At 44.9% G+C, this 17764-nt stretch overlaps 1 protein-coding gene across 6 annotated transcripts in view; it reads left to right on the forward strand.

Annotated features, from left to right (window-relative positions):
• Positions 1-17764, forward strand: part of CRACDL (CRACD like) — a 65362-nt gene that overhangs the window by 20693 nt on the left and 26905 nt on the right. For 2 of the 6 annotated variants that reach the window (XM_054213018.1, XM_054213104.1), the window contains exon 1: positions 9268-9354. The exons of 3 other annotated variants lie outside the window; for them this stretch is intronic. In XM_054213018.1, the coding sequence (XP_054068993.1) occupies positions 9317-9354 (38 nt within the window). In that variant the 5' untranslated portion in view covers positions 9268-9316. Of the gene's footprint in view, positions 1-2589; positions 2622-9267; positions 9355-17764 lie in introns of those variants that run through there. One more of the 6 variants, XM_054213415.1, reaches the window with a different exon arrangement.

Genomic DNA, 17764 nt, shown 5'->3' on the forward strand with positions numbered 1-17764 from the left:
TTCTCTTTCAGGCTCAGAAATCTCCATTTCTTCTCAAGTCTTCATGCTCATGTCTTTTAATTTCTCTTTGCTTTTATTAAGGGCCTCGTTATTGAAAGCTTGTATTTGCCATACTTCTCCCTTTGCCAAGCTTTCTCTGTTTCCTACTATTTAGTGTCGCATTGCTGTGTTACTGAACATTAAGGCCATTCGGAAGAATTTGTAGGAAAAAATGCCCTGAAGTGATATCCACTCCATTTGGTTTGCAAAAGAAGAACCTATAGTAAAAAACGAATCTGTCGCTATCTAAAATACAGATATTTCTATGAGTAGGTTCTCTGCATCATTCTGCCTTCTGGTGATGGTATCTTTAGGATGGCCTTTCATAAAGAAAATTGTTTCAGAATACCTGCACTACTTAAAATACTGTTGCACTGCACAGAGCTATGATTTCTGACTTGTACTCAGTACTCTCTTACGTGGTCAGCTTTTATTTAGCAGCAGGTGAGTATATATTTAAAATCTTAAATTTTCAGTTTGCTTCCTCCAAATGTTGCTTAGTTATCTATGAAGACTTTTTTATTGTGACTCTCTCTAAGACTTGGATTAATTCAGCTTTGCTGCTCCCTGGGTTATGACATCCATAGCTATTTTGTTTGGAAATTTAAGTGCTTTTGGGATAGGACTTAAAACTAGCTCTTCCTATTTCTCTAAAAAGATGAGAGAAGGGAAATGACCAAAAGAATGATAATTTTCTTATCAACGTGATGGGCTTTGGCTCTTATTCAGAAAGGTACTTGAAGCACTGTAATACTCATTGGCTTTTGGGCAGTTACAATTGCTGCAGGGATAGACTGATTCCCTGGGTAAATATGGACATTTGTGAGGGAGAGAGAGATTTGAAGCATAGCCTAAGAGACAATTGCCTGACCCTGAGCCTGTGTTGAACGCAGCTTTTTGGACCACTGAACATGTCAGTATGTAATAATGAAAGGAGACCCTTTTGGGGGATACACTACACCCATCAGCAGCAAACGTTAGGTGTGCCATTGCACAGCTGAGGTGGTCTGGCATTTCTGCAAAGACGCTTGTGTATGTTTCCCTGCTGTTAAAACATTGCTTTGTTTTTAACAGATAAAAAGCTATCATAAGTTGTGGTGTAATTCCCTGTTAAAATCATAGCTGGACTTCTCTAGACGCGATGGGCCAGCCTTCCTGTGCCCGAGACCCCTCTTCTGCCCACGTGGTGGCTGGGTGGTAGGTAATACCCCCTACAAACCTCTTGTGCAGAGAGTGTGCCCTACAAAGATGATACTGGAGCTACTGCCCTGGATGGGCAGGAGGATGGATGTTCCTCAGAGTCGGTAGAGAGCAAACAAGCATCTTTTCACATAAATCTGGTCTGTGCAAGAAGTTTATTTTATGCTGCGTCCGAGGAGTCATTATTTCCTTTCACTGTATAGGAAAGGAAAAAACATGTATTTCCTTTCACTATACTAGGGCCAGTGTACCCCATGCAAGGGACCCAGAGGCACTTTAGCTCTTCAGGTCTAATTCTGCTCTTACTTTCATTGTTTAGGAAATGCATGCTGACGAGGCTGAAGCTAAATAGAGTAATTAATACAGTGGCATGACAGTAACTTAAAATATTTAAAAGGTCAGAAAATGCAGAGTTCTTGTGTCATCATTAATGTTCCTGATTTGCTTCTCTTCAGTTTTTTATGTTATGAATTTGGCTTTAGAATATGCTTTGTAGTACACGTCTGGGATAATCTTAATGTCTTGATTTTCGTATGTTTAATATTCTGCCACTGCCTTTGTTAGTGCTGTGGCTGTGTGTGCAGTGGATGGTTTCTTCTGCTTTATCTAATGACCAGATTTGAAATACAAAGATCTTATTTCAAGGTTAAAAACTCTCTAGTTTCACTGGCACGAAGAACAGAAAATTCACCCTCCGCTTTTGCACCTGCTCTTCCCGTTTTCACAACAGGTGCCTTTTGGGCATAAAAACAGCTCAGCTGCTGTCCCTCTGTCCTGGGGGGTGCTACCCAGTGGCCTTTGCAAAGCCAGGAGTAACTTTTTGGCATGTCCCTGCCTTTCCAGGAAGGACCCAGCTAAGCTTCCTGAGCGACATCAGCCTCCGCTAAGAATTCAGGTCAGGATCTCCCTGCTTGTTTCCTAGCAACTGGGGGATACTGGTGCTTTCTCCTCTGGCCGACTCCTTCGGCGTTAGATACAGGGATCACTTGGTGAAGGGATCGGGGCAGTGCTAATAACTCCCGCTTTGGGAAGGCAGAGCGTAGCCCGGTGCTGGGTAACTGATGAGACGTAGTGTGCACTGCCCAAGTCGAACTGAACTGAAACTGTGCATGCAAACTTGAAGTGCCTCTGCTGTTTTTTGGTACCGCTTAAATGTCTGGCGAGGTGACAGATCCCTTTTGAAACACCGGTAGTCTTTTGTGTTACATTGAATCTCGCAAACAGGAACGTACGCAGGTAAGCAGCTGAAGAAAGTTTATGTCTGAGGTGCTTTAAAGGTTGTTTTCCTACAGGTGTAATGTGTTTCTTGGTTACGCAGATGCACAACATTCAGTTGTGGGAGTATTGATCTGCCTTTGTACTTACTAAAGTTACGTCGGATGGTAAGTAAAAAAGTTAAGTGGAAAGATAGAAGTGCCTTCCCTTGTTCTTTGCGATGTCTGTTTACAAAGTGCTGAAAACAACCTTCAAACTTCTCTAGTTAATTTATTGTAGAATTCGCTAATGAAAAATCCTTAAGTGAGCAAGAGTTATCGGTTGCCATGCTCTCGCTGCAACTGGCTCCTTGTAGCACATTTACAAAATGGAAAACAGCAAGTCCCTCTAACTATGTATTGTTTACAGAGGCCAGCAATCATTGCCTCTGGTTGGTAACACAATGAGATTTGTTACTGCTTTTTGTTTTCCTTTCATAGATTACAAGTAGAAACCCTTCGACAAATGTAAAAATTAAAGTGATGTGCCGTTCAGCGGAAAAAAAAAAATTTAGGAAAAATGAATTGTCTTCCTTGTGCTGTAGCCTCTCTTCTCTACTGACAGATAGCAGAGATGGTAGGATTTAAACCAGAGTATATTCGGATCTAGTGTTGCTACAGGGCTGGCACGACAGTTTCTGAAGGACCACTCCTCACAGAAAATACAGTTTTCGTATTTTGAAAAATGTGGAAATGAATGTCTCCAGGTGCATATAAGCTATTTAACTTGGCTTTTTCTGAAGTCTATAAACAGTACATTCCAGCTCTTCAGTGATATGATTTGACACAGCTCCAACTAACTTCAGCAGAGGCCTGCCAAGTGACATCAGCCAAAGATCTGGCTGCAAATCTCTAGGACAGGTACACTGTAAGCATGTTTGTAGGGTGTTTTTTTTTTTTGCACAGGAGTACTGTAGTGGTGCATTTTGAATAGGGACGTAAAAGACCAAATTGTTTTTTAAGCCATATATTTTAATTATCTCTAATATGAAGCTGTTTAATTTGAGTGCTGACTCTAAGGCATTCAGGAGCTGATTTCTTCAGAGAGACTGAGTAAGTGCAGTTTCAATTGATATTTTCCACACTTGGTATTCAGAAAAACAATTCCCAGAGTCTCACATTGCATACCTGATACAGTGGCCGCTTTTCAAAGTGTGCATGTCTAATTTGGTATCCCAAGCTTTTTGTCTGTATCATACATACGGGAGAGCTCATACATCCATTCCTAGGATCCACGGTGTATATGTCCGTGTAAGAAGAGAGAAAAAAATCCTTACCTGGGCAAGATCTTTGTGCAGTTCAGGATGTTATTTATTACAAAAGGCTCTCCGAAGTGTGTAACTTCACACTCCTGTGTGTTTACGTTGATGTAGAAAGAGAAGGAGAAATACCTGTTTGAGAAGGTGCTTCACATTTCATTTAATTGTTCTGGTCTCAAGGTCGACAACTTTCAGGAGACAGTTAACAGCAGAAACCTCTTTATTCACTTTGATCTAGCTGTTTTAGTAAAGCAGCACCCTCAGAGCGTGGGACCCGAGAGATTAAGTCATCCAGCACTTTCTCATCTTTCTCCTCTTCACAAAGCCTTGTGGTGTCCTCTTAGTAATGCTCTTCTGCCAGAGCTGGGAGCTCTGCTAGACATCTCATTCCCTGGCCATTGCCGTGACTCACAAATATTTTTTAAATGTCTGAAAAAAACGTTAAAAGGAAGGAGGCCCCTAGGCAAAGAGGGTCAGATTTTTCTCAAGCTTGAGCTAGTACATTTGCCAACTGCATGTAAAAGCCTAAATATTTTCCCATTACACCTACACCAGAGGCACTCACTCTGCAGATACACAGATGGCTGGGCCCTTGTGAGTCCAGCCAAGGGAACGTATGCCGAGGTTTCAGGGTTTGAAAAGAAGCTGGAATGTGTTCTGTAGTCTGGTATTGGCAGCCAGAATCAGCAATCTGGGTGGCTGGACGTAGGAAAGAGCCAAGTCTGGGGGGGTTATTGGAATATAGGACTTGCACAGAATGGCGTTTCTTGATAGCAAACGCCTCAGACATGTCCTTGGACTCTGCAGTAGAGGGCAGGCTAGAGGTGGAAGGTAAATGCTTTCCTCTCCGCCTGTCTGCCAACCTGTGCAAGTCTAGCTGGGAGCTGGGGGGCTTAAATCCAAGAGTGAGGTTTGTGTCATCTAGCTATAGAGACTGCCCGGGATCCAGTGTCCGGTTCTGGGCGTCTGTCTGCCAGAAGAGGTGAGCTCGGAGTTGGACGGGTAAAGAGAAGGGTTAGATGGCCAGGAGAATGGAGAGCTTATCTCTGGGAGGAAATTAAGGTGCTGTGGCTTGTTTGGCTTCACAGATGAAGGCTGAAAGGGGAGGTGGACACCTTCTCTAAGGAGGCAGGATAGAAAAGCTGCCTCGGGGAAAGGACCATATTGGCACAAAAATAAACAGGTATAGACTGACCATTTAGTCGGGGAATTTCTAACCATCAGAGTTACAAAGTTCTGGAATAGCATTTCAGTCAAAGGGATGTTGGAAATTGAATAGTTTTCAAAATAAGACTGGAGTGTTTCCCAGCAGCAACAGGGGACTGAACGTTCAGGAAGTCCCCTCTGGTAGTATGTTCCCAAGTTTTATCCTGACACACCTATGTGAAGCTCAAAGATGTGGTGTACCAAAACATGCTCTTCCTCAAGAGACTGTACTGTATAAGAGAACTGAAAAAGGCCCAGCAATGCATGGAGCCACTGCGCTGGGAAGGGCTGATAGGTGGGATGCGTCTGATAGTGATAGGGCTTGCAAAAACACAGAGCTAAAGGGCTTTTGTGGGCAAAACAATTGATCACTAAACTATGTAAGACACTGATGGGTGCTGAGCATCTCTTCTGTTACTTTGGACCTGCCCAAGGAATCGGAAAAAGCCAGGAAGTGCTAGGACCCTTCACAGGTGCCATGAGACTGGCCGTTTTGGACATGAATTTGGATTTATTGCAGTAACTAGCTCTGTATACACAGATTTTTTTCACCTGCCTCCCTGGGAAAGTAAATGAAAGCAGTTTGAGGTGGGGAGTTTCCCCGCCAGGAGTGGCCAGGGCAGGGTGTGGGATGGCCCTAAAGGTTGTGCCATGCCTGAGAGACAGGTTGCCCCTGAATGAAACCACTTCAGTGGTTTACTCTGCACCACCTGCCTCGGTTGGGATCACGGCAGACCCACAGGAGGTGGGAGGAAAGCCTACCACAAGCAGCTTTTACTCACACAGTTTTGCCTTCTGAGCTTTGATTAGGAATGCTTCTCTGCCGCCCTCTCTCCCAATGGTGTCCCTCTCACTCTCCGTGGGGAGGTTGTGTGCCTCTCTGCTCCTCTTCCTACGTCTGAAAGATCGTACTCTTAAGTTAGATTTTTCTAGCATCTGAATGCCGATGCCATTTAATTTATGAATGCTGCAGTACATTTTGTTGTGCTCGTTTAAATCAGGCAGAGCTCAAGTATTGTACAGTCACATGTAAAGGTGATGGCAGATGAGAGCTCTTTATGTCATGCTGGATTTCTGCAGCTCACGCTCTATCTGCCAAATTGCAGGCAGGAAATTTTTGAATTAATGACAAATATTTCCCAACAGTAGTTAGTTAAGTGCCTGCACATGTTAAATTAACCATAATAATCTTGTCATAGTCATAAATTAATAACCTGCATCTCATCAGTCTTTGAGTATTGAAGTAAAACATTCATGGTGTATTCAAAGATGGGAGCCTGGGGACAAAAGGGATGAGTCCCCAGATGGATCTTTTCCTTCCTACCCCTTTTAAACATCATTTGCAGGTTCCTGTGTAGCCTTTGGGGCTTACTTGGCACACAGGGTAGGACAGTGGGGTTGGGAATGCAAAGCATCTAACCATGAGCTGCTAGGTAACCCTGGCTTCCTTCTCTCCTCCACAGAGACGTGTCTCCTCGGAGTTAGGTGATTTAGACCTATTAATATCTGAATATCTTTTCTCCATTGCCTAGAGGGAGATACAGCCAGGAACAAATGTGCACGAGAGCTTTCTACCAAAGGGATATTAAAACAGTGAGGGGTTTCACAAGGAAAGTGCTCAGAGGAGGACAGGGAGAATTTCTGCCCCAGTGGCAGAAGTGAGAAGAGACTGAGGGCAAGTGGTGATGTGGGAAAGGGGGACATTTCTCTCAGTGTATTCCCCACCAGTGGTTCATGGGACCTCTTCCAAGGGAGATCCAGGGAGTGGAATCCAGTTCCCTTCGCCTCCTGCCTTCCACTACACCGCAGGGAGCTGGGCCCTGGACCAGAGAGGGCACCTGCATCTGCACCATCGGCTACAGCGGAGCTGGACCAAGGACGGGCCTGGAGCGGAGCACTGCTTCTGCATGACAGACTCGCTCTGGTCCCTACTCTGAGAGATGCTTCTTGAAGGACATCATGAAAAGGATTTAATCTCTCCATACTCTTGTACCCATCTGTAAAATGCAGGTGCCAACAATTCTTTTCCCCCTTTGGAGAGCCTTTGCATACCTTTCCGTGGTATGAACGGAAACAACTGTACCTTTGTAGTATGGTTTCTTGAAACGCCGTGATGTTCTCCAGAAAGTCCCACGTGACCTGAGGTCAAAGGCAGATCTGAATCTCAGGTCTTTCAGAGAGCCACAAAAGCTGGCAGCTGCCTCTTCCACTCTATTTTCTTCTCTCCACCTCCAAGTAAAGTGGCAGCATCACGATAACGTCAGTGTCATTCTCCAAACAACAGCTGGCTTCCGCCAGGCCAGTAATGCCCCCATTGCAGTGTGCATCCCACCGTGTGCTCTCTGCAGGACTTCGCTTCTCAGTCCCTCCCTTCTCCTCCTGACTCTCCATCATATCCTGAACTGTCCGTACGCTCTAATGGGCAGCCTAAAGGCTCATCAGGCCTGTGCCTGGGCTACGAGTGTACTGGCTGCTCATCTGGCTAGCAAGTGGAACAGGTAACTGCTTTCCTGCAGTGGGGACTCTGCACAATCACCAATTTTTACAAAACTGGGTGGAGCTTCATAGCTTTAGGATGCATCTCTCCATTGAACTCACCTGATAAGGACCAACGTCTTCAAAAGCGGTGGGGAAACAGGGGGAAATGGAGCAGGATAGACAGAGCAGTCACGTAAATGTTGTTTCCTTAGGAAATTAAACCTAAGGAGCAGCAGTATCATACAGTGATGTTTGTCACCTGTCCTCCTGCACTGGTTTAAGATGAAAGCACTGTCAGGGCTGGATCCATCTGTTTTGCAGATGAGAGAGGATGCACAACTGGTATGACACTGTGACTGGTAGTGTATTCTTCTGCTGCTCTGGATAGATAAAGGAGCAGGAGCCCTCCCAGTGACTATGTCCCTTACTGTTAGAAGCACTGTCAGGGAAGGTTCGAGCTTTTCAGTGCTGTCCTTTCTTGTATTTTCTGCAGTGCCCTCTCCTCATTTTGTTCTGCATGTGACATTTTTGCATATAATCTTCTGAATATATGAGGACACATGCTCACTGTTACTTGTCCTGGACAAACTGGCACATGCAAATGCTTTCTACTTCCCAGTCCAAGGGAACAAGTGGGCTTCTGCTGGTGGTGTAGGGCACACTGGAGGCTTGGCACTGGACTTCTGACAAGGCAGCAGTAAAATCTATTAAGCTGCATTCAGGGGTATTGACTTCCAAAAGTCTCAAGTCTGAAGTGGCAACTGGAGGTGAAATGTGTGGAGTGACTCGCCAGAGGTTATTTTCACTGAGGTTATTGCTGCAGGGAAGGAGCGAAGGGGAAAATGGGAATCTGAGCAAGCGGCAGTTATTTCCATTTGCTCATATCCTTGTTTTGGAGCACAGAGTGTGGTTTGGAGCACAGACCTGCAAGTGTACGGGGAGAGAAGAGCTACAGGAAAATACCTCCTCTCTTTCAAACACAAAATAACAAATATGTCCTGGATGGGTAGTAAGAATGAAAAGTTTGCAAGTACATGTCATGAGGGAGTAGATGACAAAAAATTAGGGCTCTTACATTTGTGAAATCCTGACTGTTTTTCTTATAGACTGTGGAGGAAGGTTCCGAGCAAAGATGAAAGGACTCAGCAATGTTGTTTATTGTGGTGTGGTCAGAAAGTAACCTTCCAGCCTGTTCACATAAGAAATTATTTGGGTTAGGAAGACTGTCCAACTTACCTGGCCTCCTACCTGAAACCCCTGCGGCAGTCATGTGTTGCTGTGACCTTGCATTAAAAATCTCATGCTCTTTTTTTCTGGAAGTGATCTGAGCGTTGCTCGGCTGGAGGAAAGAGAAAGGAGCCCGTGGCTCATTTCTCTCCCATCTGGGCTCAAGAAAATAATTACTAACTGAAAGCCGAGAGGGACTAAATTGGGAAGGTCAAAAGAGGCTAAATAAGGTCCTTCCCAATTAAAAGCCTGCCACGTGTACCACTTCAGAGCAAGCCTTGTACAACAGTTAGACAAGAGGCCGTTGAGCTTTGCATTTGGCCTGTGGGGTTTAATGCAACAGGAATGTGGAATGTGTTTACAAGGTAGCAGTTATTGCTGAAATATGTGAGCGCTGTTCCCTGGGGAAATTTTAGAGGATTGAGATTGCGCTGACAGTGGCCGTACCTCTTGGACGGTCTGTGTGGATGCTGGGGAAGAAACTGGCCTCTGAGTCGGCAGTCAGAGCGCTGCAGAGGGAATGCAGGGGAAGATGCTCCCGTTCCCCACCACCTCCCACTGCCCTCCTGCCGCTCCAGCTGGATCTCACTCCGTCCTCGCCACTCCTTCATGCTAGGATGACCCAGGAGGGGGACCGGTCCTTGGGCTTGAGACATGGCTTCTTGTTATCCCTGCGTCCGAGGTGACTCCAGGTTAGCACACGGCTGCAGCCAGTTCGGCAGAGCGGTGTGGGCTGAAATGAGGCGAAGCCAAGGGAGTGCTGAGGACCGAGGGCTCCTGATGGCACCTTCCATGAGCAGCTCCTGGAAATCAACCTGCTTCTGTTCTGGCTAGTCTCAGCTGGTAGGCTGGTATATCTCTGCCTGGAAGGGCTCAGGCTTCTCTTAGAATATTTAATTCATTCTCTTTGCATTCCCTACTCTCTTTCTTTTTTTCTTTACTTTAAATATTTGATATTAAAACTATTCTGCACATGGTTCATAGATGATCCCAATCATTATTTCATCCTTCCAGCACAGGAATTCCCGAGGAACCCGGTAAAGCCCAGCCTAGTCTCTTTATTTCATGCACTTTCCTCATTACTTGTGTTTGGCCAAACCGGACTGTATTTTTCATCACACTAATGGCAAAACATTTGGAAGTAGGCCTGGCATATAGCTATATTCTGTGTTCAGATGAACCTGACATTTGAAAAGATTTGTCATTAACTTTTAAAGAAACTTAATAAAACTGTTGAAATGACACTGTTGACTACACCACTCATTATGCAGCTGAGAATAAATACTGCATGCAGTATAGATGGGTTCAGAATGGATGAAAATTGGGCCATATTCAGCTCTGATGTTAGCAATTACCTTCGTTGTCTGGTTAACTTGGCCCACTGAGTTTTCTTCTGAATAGCAGGTAAAGCTAAATAAGGATCTTGTTCTGGGTAGTGCTAAGCACTTTCTGCATCTTGAGCTCCCATTAACCTCTGCACTGTACAAGAACACCCTTACATTAGCTTAATTGATGGGGCAGCCGATGTAAGTGTGCCATTCCTCAGGGCTTGCTGTGATTCCAGGTGTGTCTTATTCTTCCGTTGTCACAAAGTAAGTGTGTGTGTTTGTATGTATGTAGCCGATTTACTGTATTTATGATTCCAAAAGCAAGGAAAGATCAATGAAAGCCTGTTATGTTTGAATTTAAAGGCATTGAGACCTTATAACGAAGTTGATTTTTCTACTCATTCTGAATACCAAAAGACCTTGTATAATTATTTTTGTGAAATAGCTTGAGGAATGTTCCCAGTGCTGAATTCAAGAATAATTGCAATTGTGACATGTAGAATCAAATGTAATTTTGTTATAACTAAAGCAAGACATTTTACTTTCTTTTCTATTGCTTTTCAAGGAGAGGCACAGTGAATTTTTAATACTTTACTGACCCTTGACTCTGAGTGACATTAGCCTGCAATTGTATAGAAAACATGAACTTCTTCAGAACGTTATTAGCCAAACTAGGCTATGTGAACACTCGGTATTATTTAAGTTAAAAATACAGATTGTGGTTTTATCAGTAAAGATGGCTGACACAAGCCTAACACTCTGGTATTATGTCAAGCTGTTTGTGCTCCTAAATATAGCAGAGGATCTCTGGTAGGGAGCTGGCCAGGGGAGGTCTTGTGTCTTTGTGTAAAGCAGCTATGCCTTTATATCTTTGTGTGCTGAGAAAGAAGAAGGAGAGCCACTGTGGCTTTATTACTCTAACAAGTCCTCTAATAATAATGCTTTCCGTGTTGGTAGAATAGATCTCCTGGCTCCTCTATTAAATCACAAAAAATAGAGAACTGAAAGCAAGAAGGAAGGGGTTACTCCATAGGAATAAGACATTTCACATGAGTTTGCTTTATTCTTTTGCCAATGTAAGTTCCTCCCCCCTCACTTTTAACGCTTTTATGTGGTTGATTGGTTTGCTTTGTTGTTGGGTTTTTTTTTTTTTGGTTTAAAGAAAGCATAAGAGCTAAGGCTTTTCCCATGAACAAAATATGACCGTTGACAAGGTGTATAGCCCCGAGTTACTGAGCTCTATCAGGGGAGCACAATTCCCTTCATTCTTCTGGGGGACAGCCTATTCCCTGTGCTACCCGGGACATCAGGCTGGGCAATCCCAGTGGTGCCTTCTGACCTCTTATGTTTGTGTGTTCTGTTGCAATGCACTTTTTAAAAAAAAACAAAAAGCTCGCTCTTCAAAAGCTGCTTGGGAGGCGTGTTTACTTTATGAAGTGATTCTCATTTCTCACAGAAACAATGGGGGAAGGAAGGTCTATCAGTTCTTGAAAAAAAACAGGTAGAGAGAGCAGGGTTTTCCTCACCTGTGCCTTAGAAACCCTTAGAAATGCCTTGTGTTTGTAATAGAGAAAGGAATGTGCTGTTGGCAGGGGCAGAGCAGAAGGGCTGGTGAGGATCAGACTCAAGAATCTGCAGAGTCTTTGGAATAACAGGGACAGATGCACCAGGGAGGGGTTTAGGCGGAGGAAAATGCGTACTGCCCAACAGCACTGAAAGAGGCAAGTAAAGACAGCTGAACACCCAGAAAACCCATTGAAAGGCTTGGGAAGGGGCACCTGCTGCCTCTTCTGTTTTTCCTGTCTCAGCCTGTGAAGTCCGAGACGCTGGTCATGGCAAGTCTCGCCCTGTTGGCACAAAGGCTTGGAAGGGGAGCCCATGCAGTGAGCTGTATCCTATCTCCCCTCTCCCATCTTCCTTTTAGCAGGTATTTTATTTCTTGAGATCGCTTGATGTCTCTTCAGTCAGTGATCACAGGGACATCGGGCACCACCTTATGCCACAGGGGATTTGAGTGAGAGATGTGAGTACTGCCAAGGAAAGGGCTGGTGCAGAGAGATGGTGGTGTGTCAGTAGTTATACGTAGCTGGTCCCCAGGCCACAGCTTGCTATTCCTCTACCTCCACCAATGTTGGAGGTGGAGGAATAGCAAACTCTGGCATAAGGAGCAGCATTGGAAGAGATTATATGTTGGTGCAACTAACTTTCATTAGTCATTTCTGCGAGAAAGGGCAAATCACTCACGGCTAGCTCTAATCCTTTTGGCAGCGACTGGGAAGAGGATGGGAGGATCCCTAAAAGGCAGAGTCTTAGAGAGCAGGGCATTGACTTTGTGTGCAGGCAGGGTGCTCTCACCTGGATGCCGGCCTAAGGCTCACATAACCAGGGAGAGGATGCTGTCAGCAAAGCTACTCGCAGCCAGCCTTGCTCTGAGCCTGAGGGGTAGCACACAGGCTCTCACCACACCGTCGTGGTTGTGCAATATACAGATTTCCTAATAACATGAGAGCGTGCTATGAGGGTAGCAGTAGCTGGAGAAGAATGTCAGCCACAAGCAAAGAAACAAAACCTTTTATTAACCAATAATGCAGATAAGAAAAGATGAGGAAGGTGTGCCAGGTTCAGTGTGAGACTGATGAAGATGGATAGCAAACCATCATGGTTTAGACAGCAAACCATTTGTGAAAATACTGCATTTTGAAGATGATGTCCCCATGGACATCAGTCAGTACAAACAAGTTGGTGCTAACAGCATCCGCACTAAATTATTAAACCAAGGAGAGAACACATGAAGTTAGAGACTTTTGCAAAGTAATACATTTACTGATTCAAAACATTTGGAAAAAATGGAAGGATAGGATTGTCTGCGCAACTTTGAAAACAAAAAGCAAAGTTGTGTACAAAAAAGTGACAGGGTGTTTTTCGTCTTGGATTGGCATGAAGTTTATCTTCAATATTTTATATAGATTTGGTAGAGGAAAACAGTTTTCTCAGAAAATACGTCTTCTCTGGGTAAATTATTTTTAATAATTCAAAAAGGATGGAGACACAGCTAGAATATGTACAGATCCTGTATAGGTGCTGACATGGTAGACAGCCAGGTTGGCCCTTCAGTCACAGTGCTGGGACTCCAGATAAAGCTCCTAGGATGGCTGTGTGTATGCAAACATACATTCAGGTGCATTTGTTCATTTGAGTTAAAAGTTGGAGGCCGAATGAGAAGTGAAATCTGTACTCCTTTGATACAAAGAGAGGTCTGGAGCAGGAAGATGTATGGCTTTGGAAATGGTGTTGCAGTTGTTATCAAATTCTCCTGTCCCTTCGTGTGAGCTTTTTGGATGTGTTTATACAAACTAATTGAATTCCCAGAGACCTGCATCTCTCTCACGTGGACAATCCTAATACCTGGGTTCATACATACGATGCTAGCTCAGCGGGAGCACTTCACTGTGCTTCCTAGACCTCCCGTTGCAAAAGGGGGAGTAGAGAGGAGAGGTTTATCTTAGTAACATAAGCTCAAGATGATGGATGACTTCTGGAAAGGATTTTATAATTGGACGTGCTGTGAGAGATTTGGCTAGGTTCAAGCGTTATCACTTGGGAGCACTGAAAGTGGTTTGAGAGCTCAAAAGCAGGGGTGATGTTGGGATCTCTATTAGTGGGAGAAGGTCTGAGCAGAGAGGCCTGTTGAACAGCAGCGTTTCTCTTGCTTTTTGAATAACACCTCATGCCAAGCTCGTTCCCCAGCTCCCTTACATTTCCTTCTACCACACCCTGTTGCACAACGTCTTCAGCACACGGTCTCCCCTAGCTACAGGAATAAACTTTTGCTTGGGATGCAGGTGATCACAACACGCTTTTGGACCTGCACTATGCCAAGGTGTGGTGTCCTGGGGCGTGTCCAGGTGGTGCTTTCACTAATGCCCGTACCGGGGAGTTGGAGCATCTCCAGAGCTGTGAAAGCTCTGGTGATGTGGCTGCTGCTGGCAGGGGATCAGGGCGGGTGCCCTGGGCGTGCTCCCTCTGGAAACTTCAAGCTGTCCCTTTTCTGTGGTCCATGTGACAGGAGAAGGGGCGGCATGGCCCATGGATGGTGCCTTCATTTCAGGTATGAGCCCTCAGAGAGGGGGTGGATGAGGAAAAGCTGCCCTCAGTCTTCACCTCTGGTATTTAGGATGGTTTTGGTTCGCTTACTACCTCAGCTACAAGAGTCTTTCTAAGTATTTGGGTTTTCTTTATATCCCCTGAATTCCTGCATTTCCTTTCCCAAATCCACAAGGCCATGTAATCATGTGCGTATCATGATATTGGAGAGAGAAAAAGGCAGGTCTTCCTCTCATGTGAAATAATTTCCCTAAATTCAGATTTTTTAAAATCACTTAAATCACTGGTGTTTCTTTGTCTACTAGAAATAGAATATTCTTATACAACACAGGAATAAAAGGTGTAAATTGGTGTTGTTCAGTTCAGCTGTGATTTTTTTGGATACACACTTTTGAATGTACTGACATTTGGGAGGGATAGGAAGGGGAATAAACACCTATTGTGTTGCCATATTCCCTCTCTATTCTCTGCACTGGCATAGTCTCAGCTGTATCTCTTGTGTCTTAGCTCTTCTGGAAGAGGCATGGGAAGAAAGAAGGAAAGTGGAAAAAGTCTCTGCTGGGAAAAGTCCAATATACAAAAAATACTGTTATAAGCTCGGGTAATATTTAGCAATTTATCATCAGACATTTTGGGCTTATAAAATCTCATAATAAATTGATAAACCAGATATCTCTGGTATTCTGCTGTGAAAAGAATCACACATAAAATGCAAAGGAAAAAAAGAAAGAAAAAAGAGTACGACTGCCGGCAGTGTGGTAAATCTTGCCCTCGCTAACAGAGGAGAAGCAGCGATGCAGACCACTCCTCTAGGATGCGAATCCTGCTGAGTCTTCAGATCATAGGGTGGTTTAACTGAGTGATGGAACTCAGCAGATCCTTAGGGAAACTGGAAATGAGAAAGCTCAGCAGCCCCGCTCTGCAGCTGAGCCTCCAGATCCAAGTGTAACCGCACACTGAATAGCACCCGTGCTGGTGGGTGCCGATTCAAGGCTGCTGGATTTTGTCAGCGTTTCTTGCACAGCTGTTAAACGTGTAGGCTTTCGTAGATTCTAAGCAAAGCTTTGAGGAAGGTAAAATTTAGCTCCAGCACAAACAATCAAATCTCTGTTTATGCCAGGGGAGCGACAGGCAGTTGTAGTCATACCAAGGGTAAACTTTGGCCTCTGGTTTTTTTTTTTGCTTCCGCTCTTAAGTATCATCTTTTAATCAAATCTTTCCTACAATGAATGTATTATTACTGGAGGTTTTTATTACAAACGTTGAGGAAAAAGCTTGAAAGATTGAAAACCTGCCTAAAGATATGTTTAAAATACGTTACAGTGAAGGAAAAAAAGGGAGATATAGATAGAACAGTTCTCTGAGTTTATATTATTTGGGAAAGAAAATAGGGTTATCTCCTGGTGGGTGGTGAGCAGGTGAAAACCAGCGTTTCTCTAACAGCGTTAGGCGAAGGAAGCATTTAAAAGGAAAAACAGCTTTCCCCCATGTCAGTAAAAATATCTTTGTAAATTTTAAAGGTATATAAATGAATGTGATTGATTGCCTACAGCTAGGTTTGGTAAGACCCTAAGCAGTGCAGCGCCCCGCTTGCAGAGCAGTACAGAGGGATCTCTGGATCTCTGAGTATCGGATGCTCAGCAGGGGCCAGTATCTCTTTGTCCTGTGTCGGGATATTTCTCCAGTGGAAACAGTCACTCGGCAAAACACTCAAGCAAGTGTCTAAGTCTCAGCTTCGGTATTTGCTTAAAATCAAGGTTTGCTAGAAACTGATCTGTTGACTTTAGAGCATATTTCTGAAAACCCAGCCACCAGCGTGCCGTCTGCCAAGTGTTCTGTGGCTCCTTCCAGTCCTTTCCACCCCCTGCTGACCTTCCCCTGCCTTCCCCACCCCCCCCCCCATCCTCAAGTTAAGGCTGCCTGTTTGTCTTTTGGCACAAACAAATCTTCCCTTGGTAATAGCAGCCATAAAATGCCTCCTGCACCCTTGGTGCTGGGCAGGCAGGCGCACCTTGTGGTCCTCGTCACAGCGCATGTTTGCACAACATAGCGACAGTGGCGAGGGCTGCCACCACTTCCTTCTCCTCCTCCTCCTCCTCCTGCGCATCAGCCAGTGTGGGCCCAGGAAAGTCACATCAAACCCTATGTTCCGGCTGGAAACTCACCTTTTGAACTGAAAACCTGAGGTACATCCACTCGCAAGCTCTGGGCAGTGAAAGGTCCACACAGTTCCCCAATCCTTGTAATTGCACGCCAAGTTGAGATGCAGCAATATTTATAAAAGCCTTACGGTCCCTCCACTGTGAAAACAATATCACTCATCTCACCCAAACTTCTAGGATTTATTTACCCTGTTTACTATTTAAAATAAGCACATCCCTGCTGGGACCATCAGAGCCTCCAGGCTCCTGCCCAGGAGGCAGAGGCTGTTGATGCTTGTGCCCAGTGTCTCCTCCACCCTGGGCACCTCTGGCCCACACCTCAGGTCGCTTTCTGCTTCACTTCAAAGTCGTCCTACCTGGACGACCTTGCTCCCTGCACACCCCCTGGATCTCTTCAACAGCTCTCCCACAGCGAAGCAGCCAGCTCTTCCCCCAGGTGACACTGGAGAGCCGTCCAGGGATGTCCACCAGCAGTGGTGGGACCTGGCCAAGGACCTGGCTCCTTCTCAGAAGCTGGCTCTCCTGCCCTGTGCTGCACCCTTGCAAGAGATGTCCCCAACAGCACAGTGGTGGCAGGCTGCCTTCCCCAGATCTTGGACACTTTTTGGAAAGACACAGTAATTCTTAGAAACAGCAAAAACGTGGCAGACCTGAAGAATGGCTGCGTGAGGTCATAAGGGGAGCAAGGACCTTGCTTCAAGACTTACGGCTGGCAGGGAAAGAGCTCATCGGCATTCAGTGTTTTTCTGTTTCTCCTAAGTGAGGAGATGCGTGCTGCACCTCCGTCACGTATTACTGGCCCCAAATGTTTGGCACACCCAGTGGAAACACTCTTCATGGCCTCAGATGTCACACATCAGTCACAGAAATCTTCTCTGACATTATGGTGGAGCTAACCTTCATATAAATCTTTTTTATTCTCTAGAAAATTGGCTGCTAAGGTTTGAGACGGGACAACAACACGTTTCTGGATTGTCAGAAATATAATATATTATCTGCTTGGATTTTGCCAGAGGGAATGTGTTTATACTTGCCTGCATGTTTCAAACTAACATTTCCATTATGTGCGTGTTTATTCCCCGGTGGTTTTGCTATTCAGAACTGGCGAAGTATGGCATATAAACATTCAGATTAAAAAAAATACACCCTCACCTGAGTGCAGCTGGATGCAGCGGAGCTGTGCCAGCGAGCCACAGCTGCGGATCTGAGTTATGGCATCTATAATTTACGTAGAGGCTGTAGGATCCCACCCTGGATGCGTATAGCTTATAGATGCTACACGGCATGCATATAGCAGCTGAGGTTTTAACGGTATTGATTTGCACTCCTGCATTGCTGTTGCAACGCCCTGAGCCTGTTTAATGATTGACTAGATGTGTCACAGATGTGGTATTACTTGTACACGTTACCCAAATACTGTAGTAATCACAGAAGACATTTTGCCTGTGGTCCTGAATAGGTGCAGAGAGGGAGAGTCAAAGAAGCCCACCTCCTCTGATGCATGCTTT

The sequence above is a fragment of the Rissa tridactyla genome, chromosome 1, assembly GCF_028500815.1.
Source record: "Rissa tridactyla isolate bRisTri1 chromosome 1, bRisTri1.patW.cur.20221130, whole genome shotgun sequence".
NCBI lineage: Eukaryota > Metazoa > Chordata > Aves > Charadriiformes > Laridae > Rissa > Rissa tridactyla.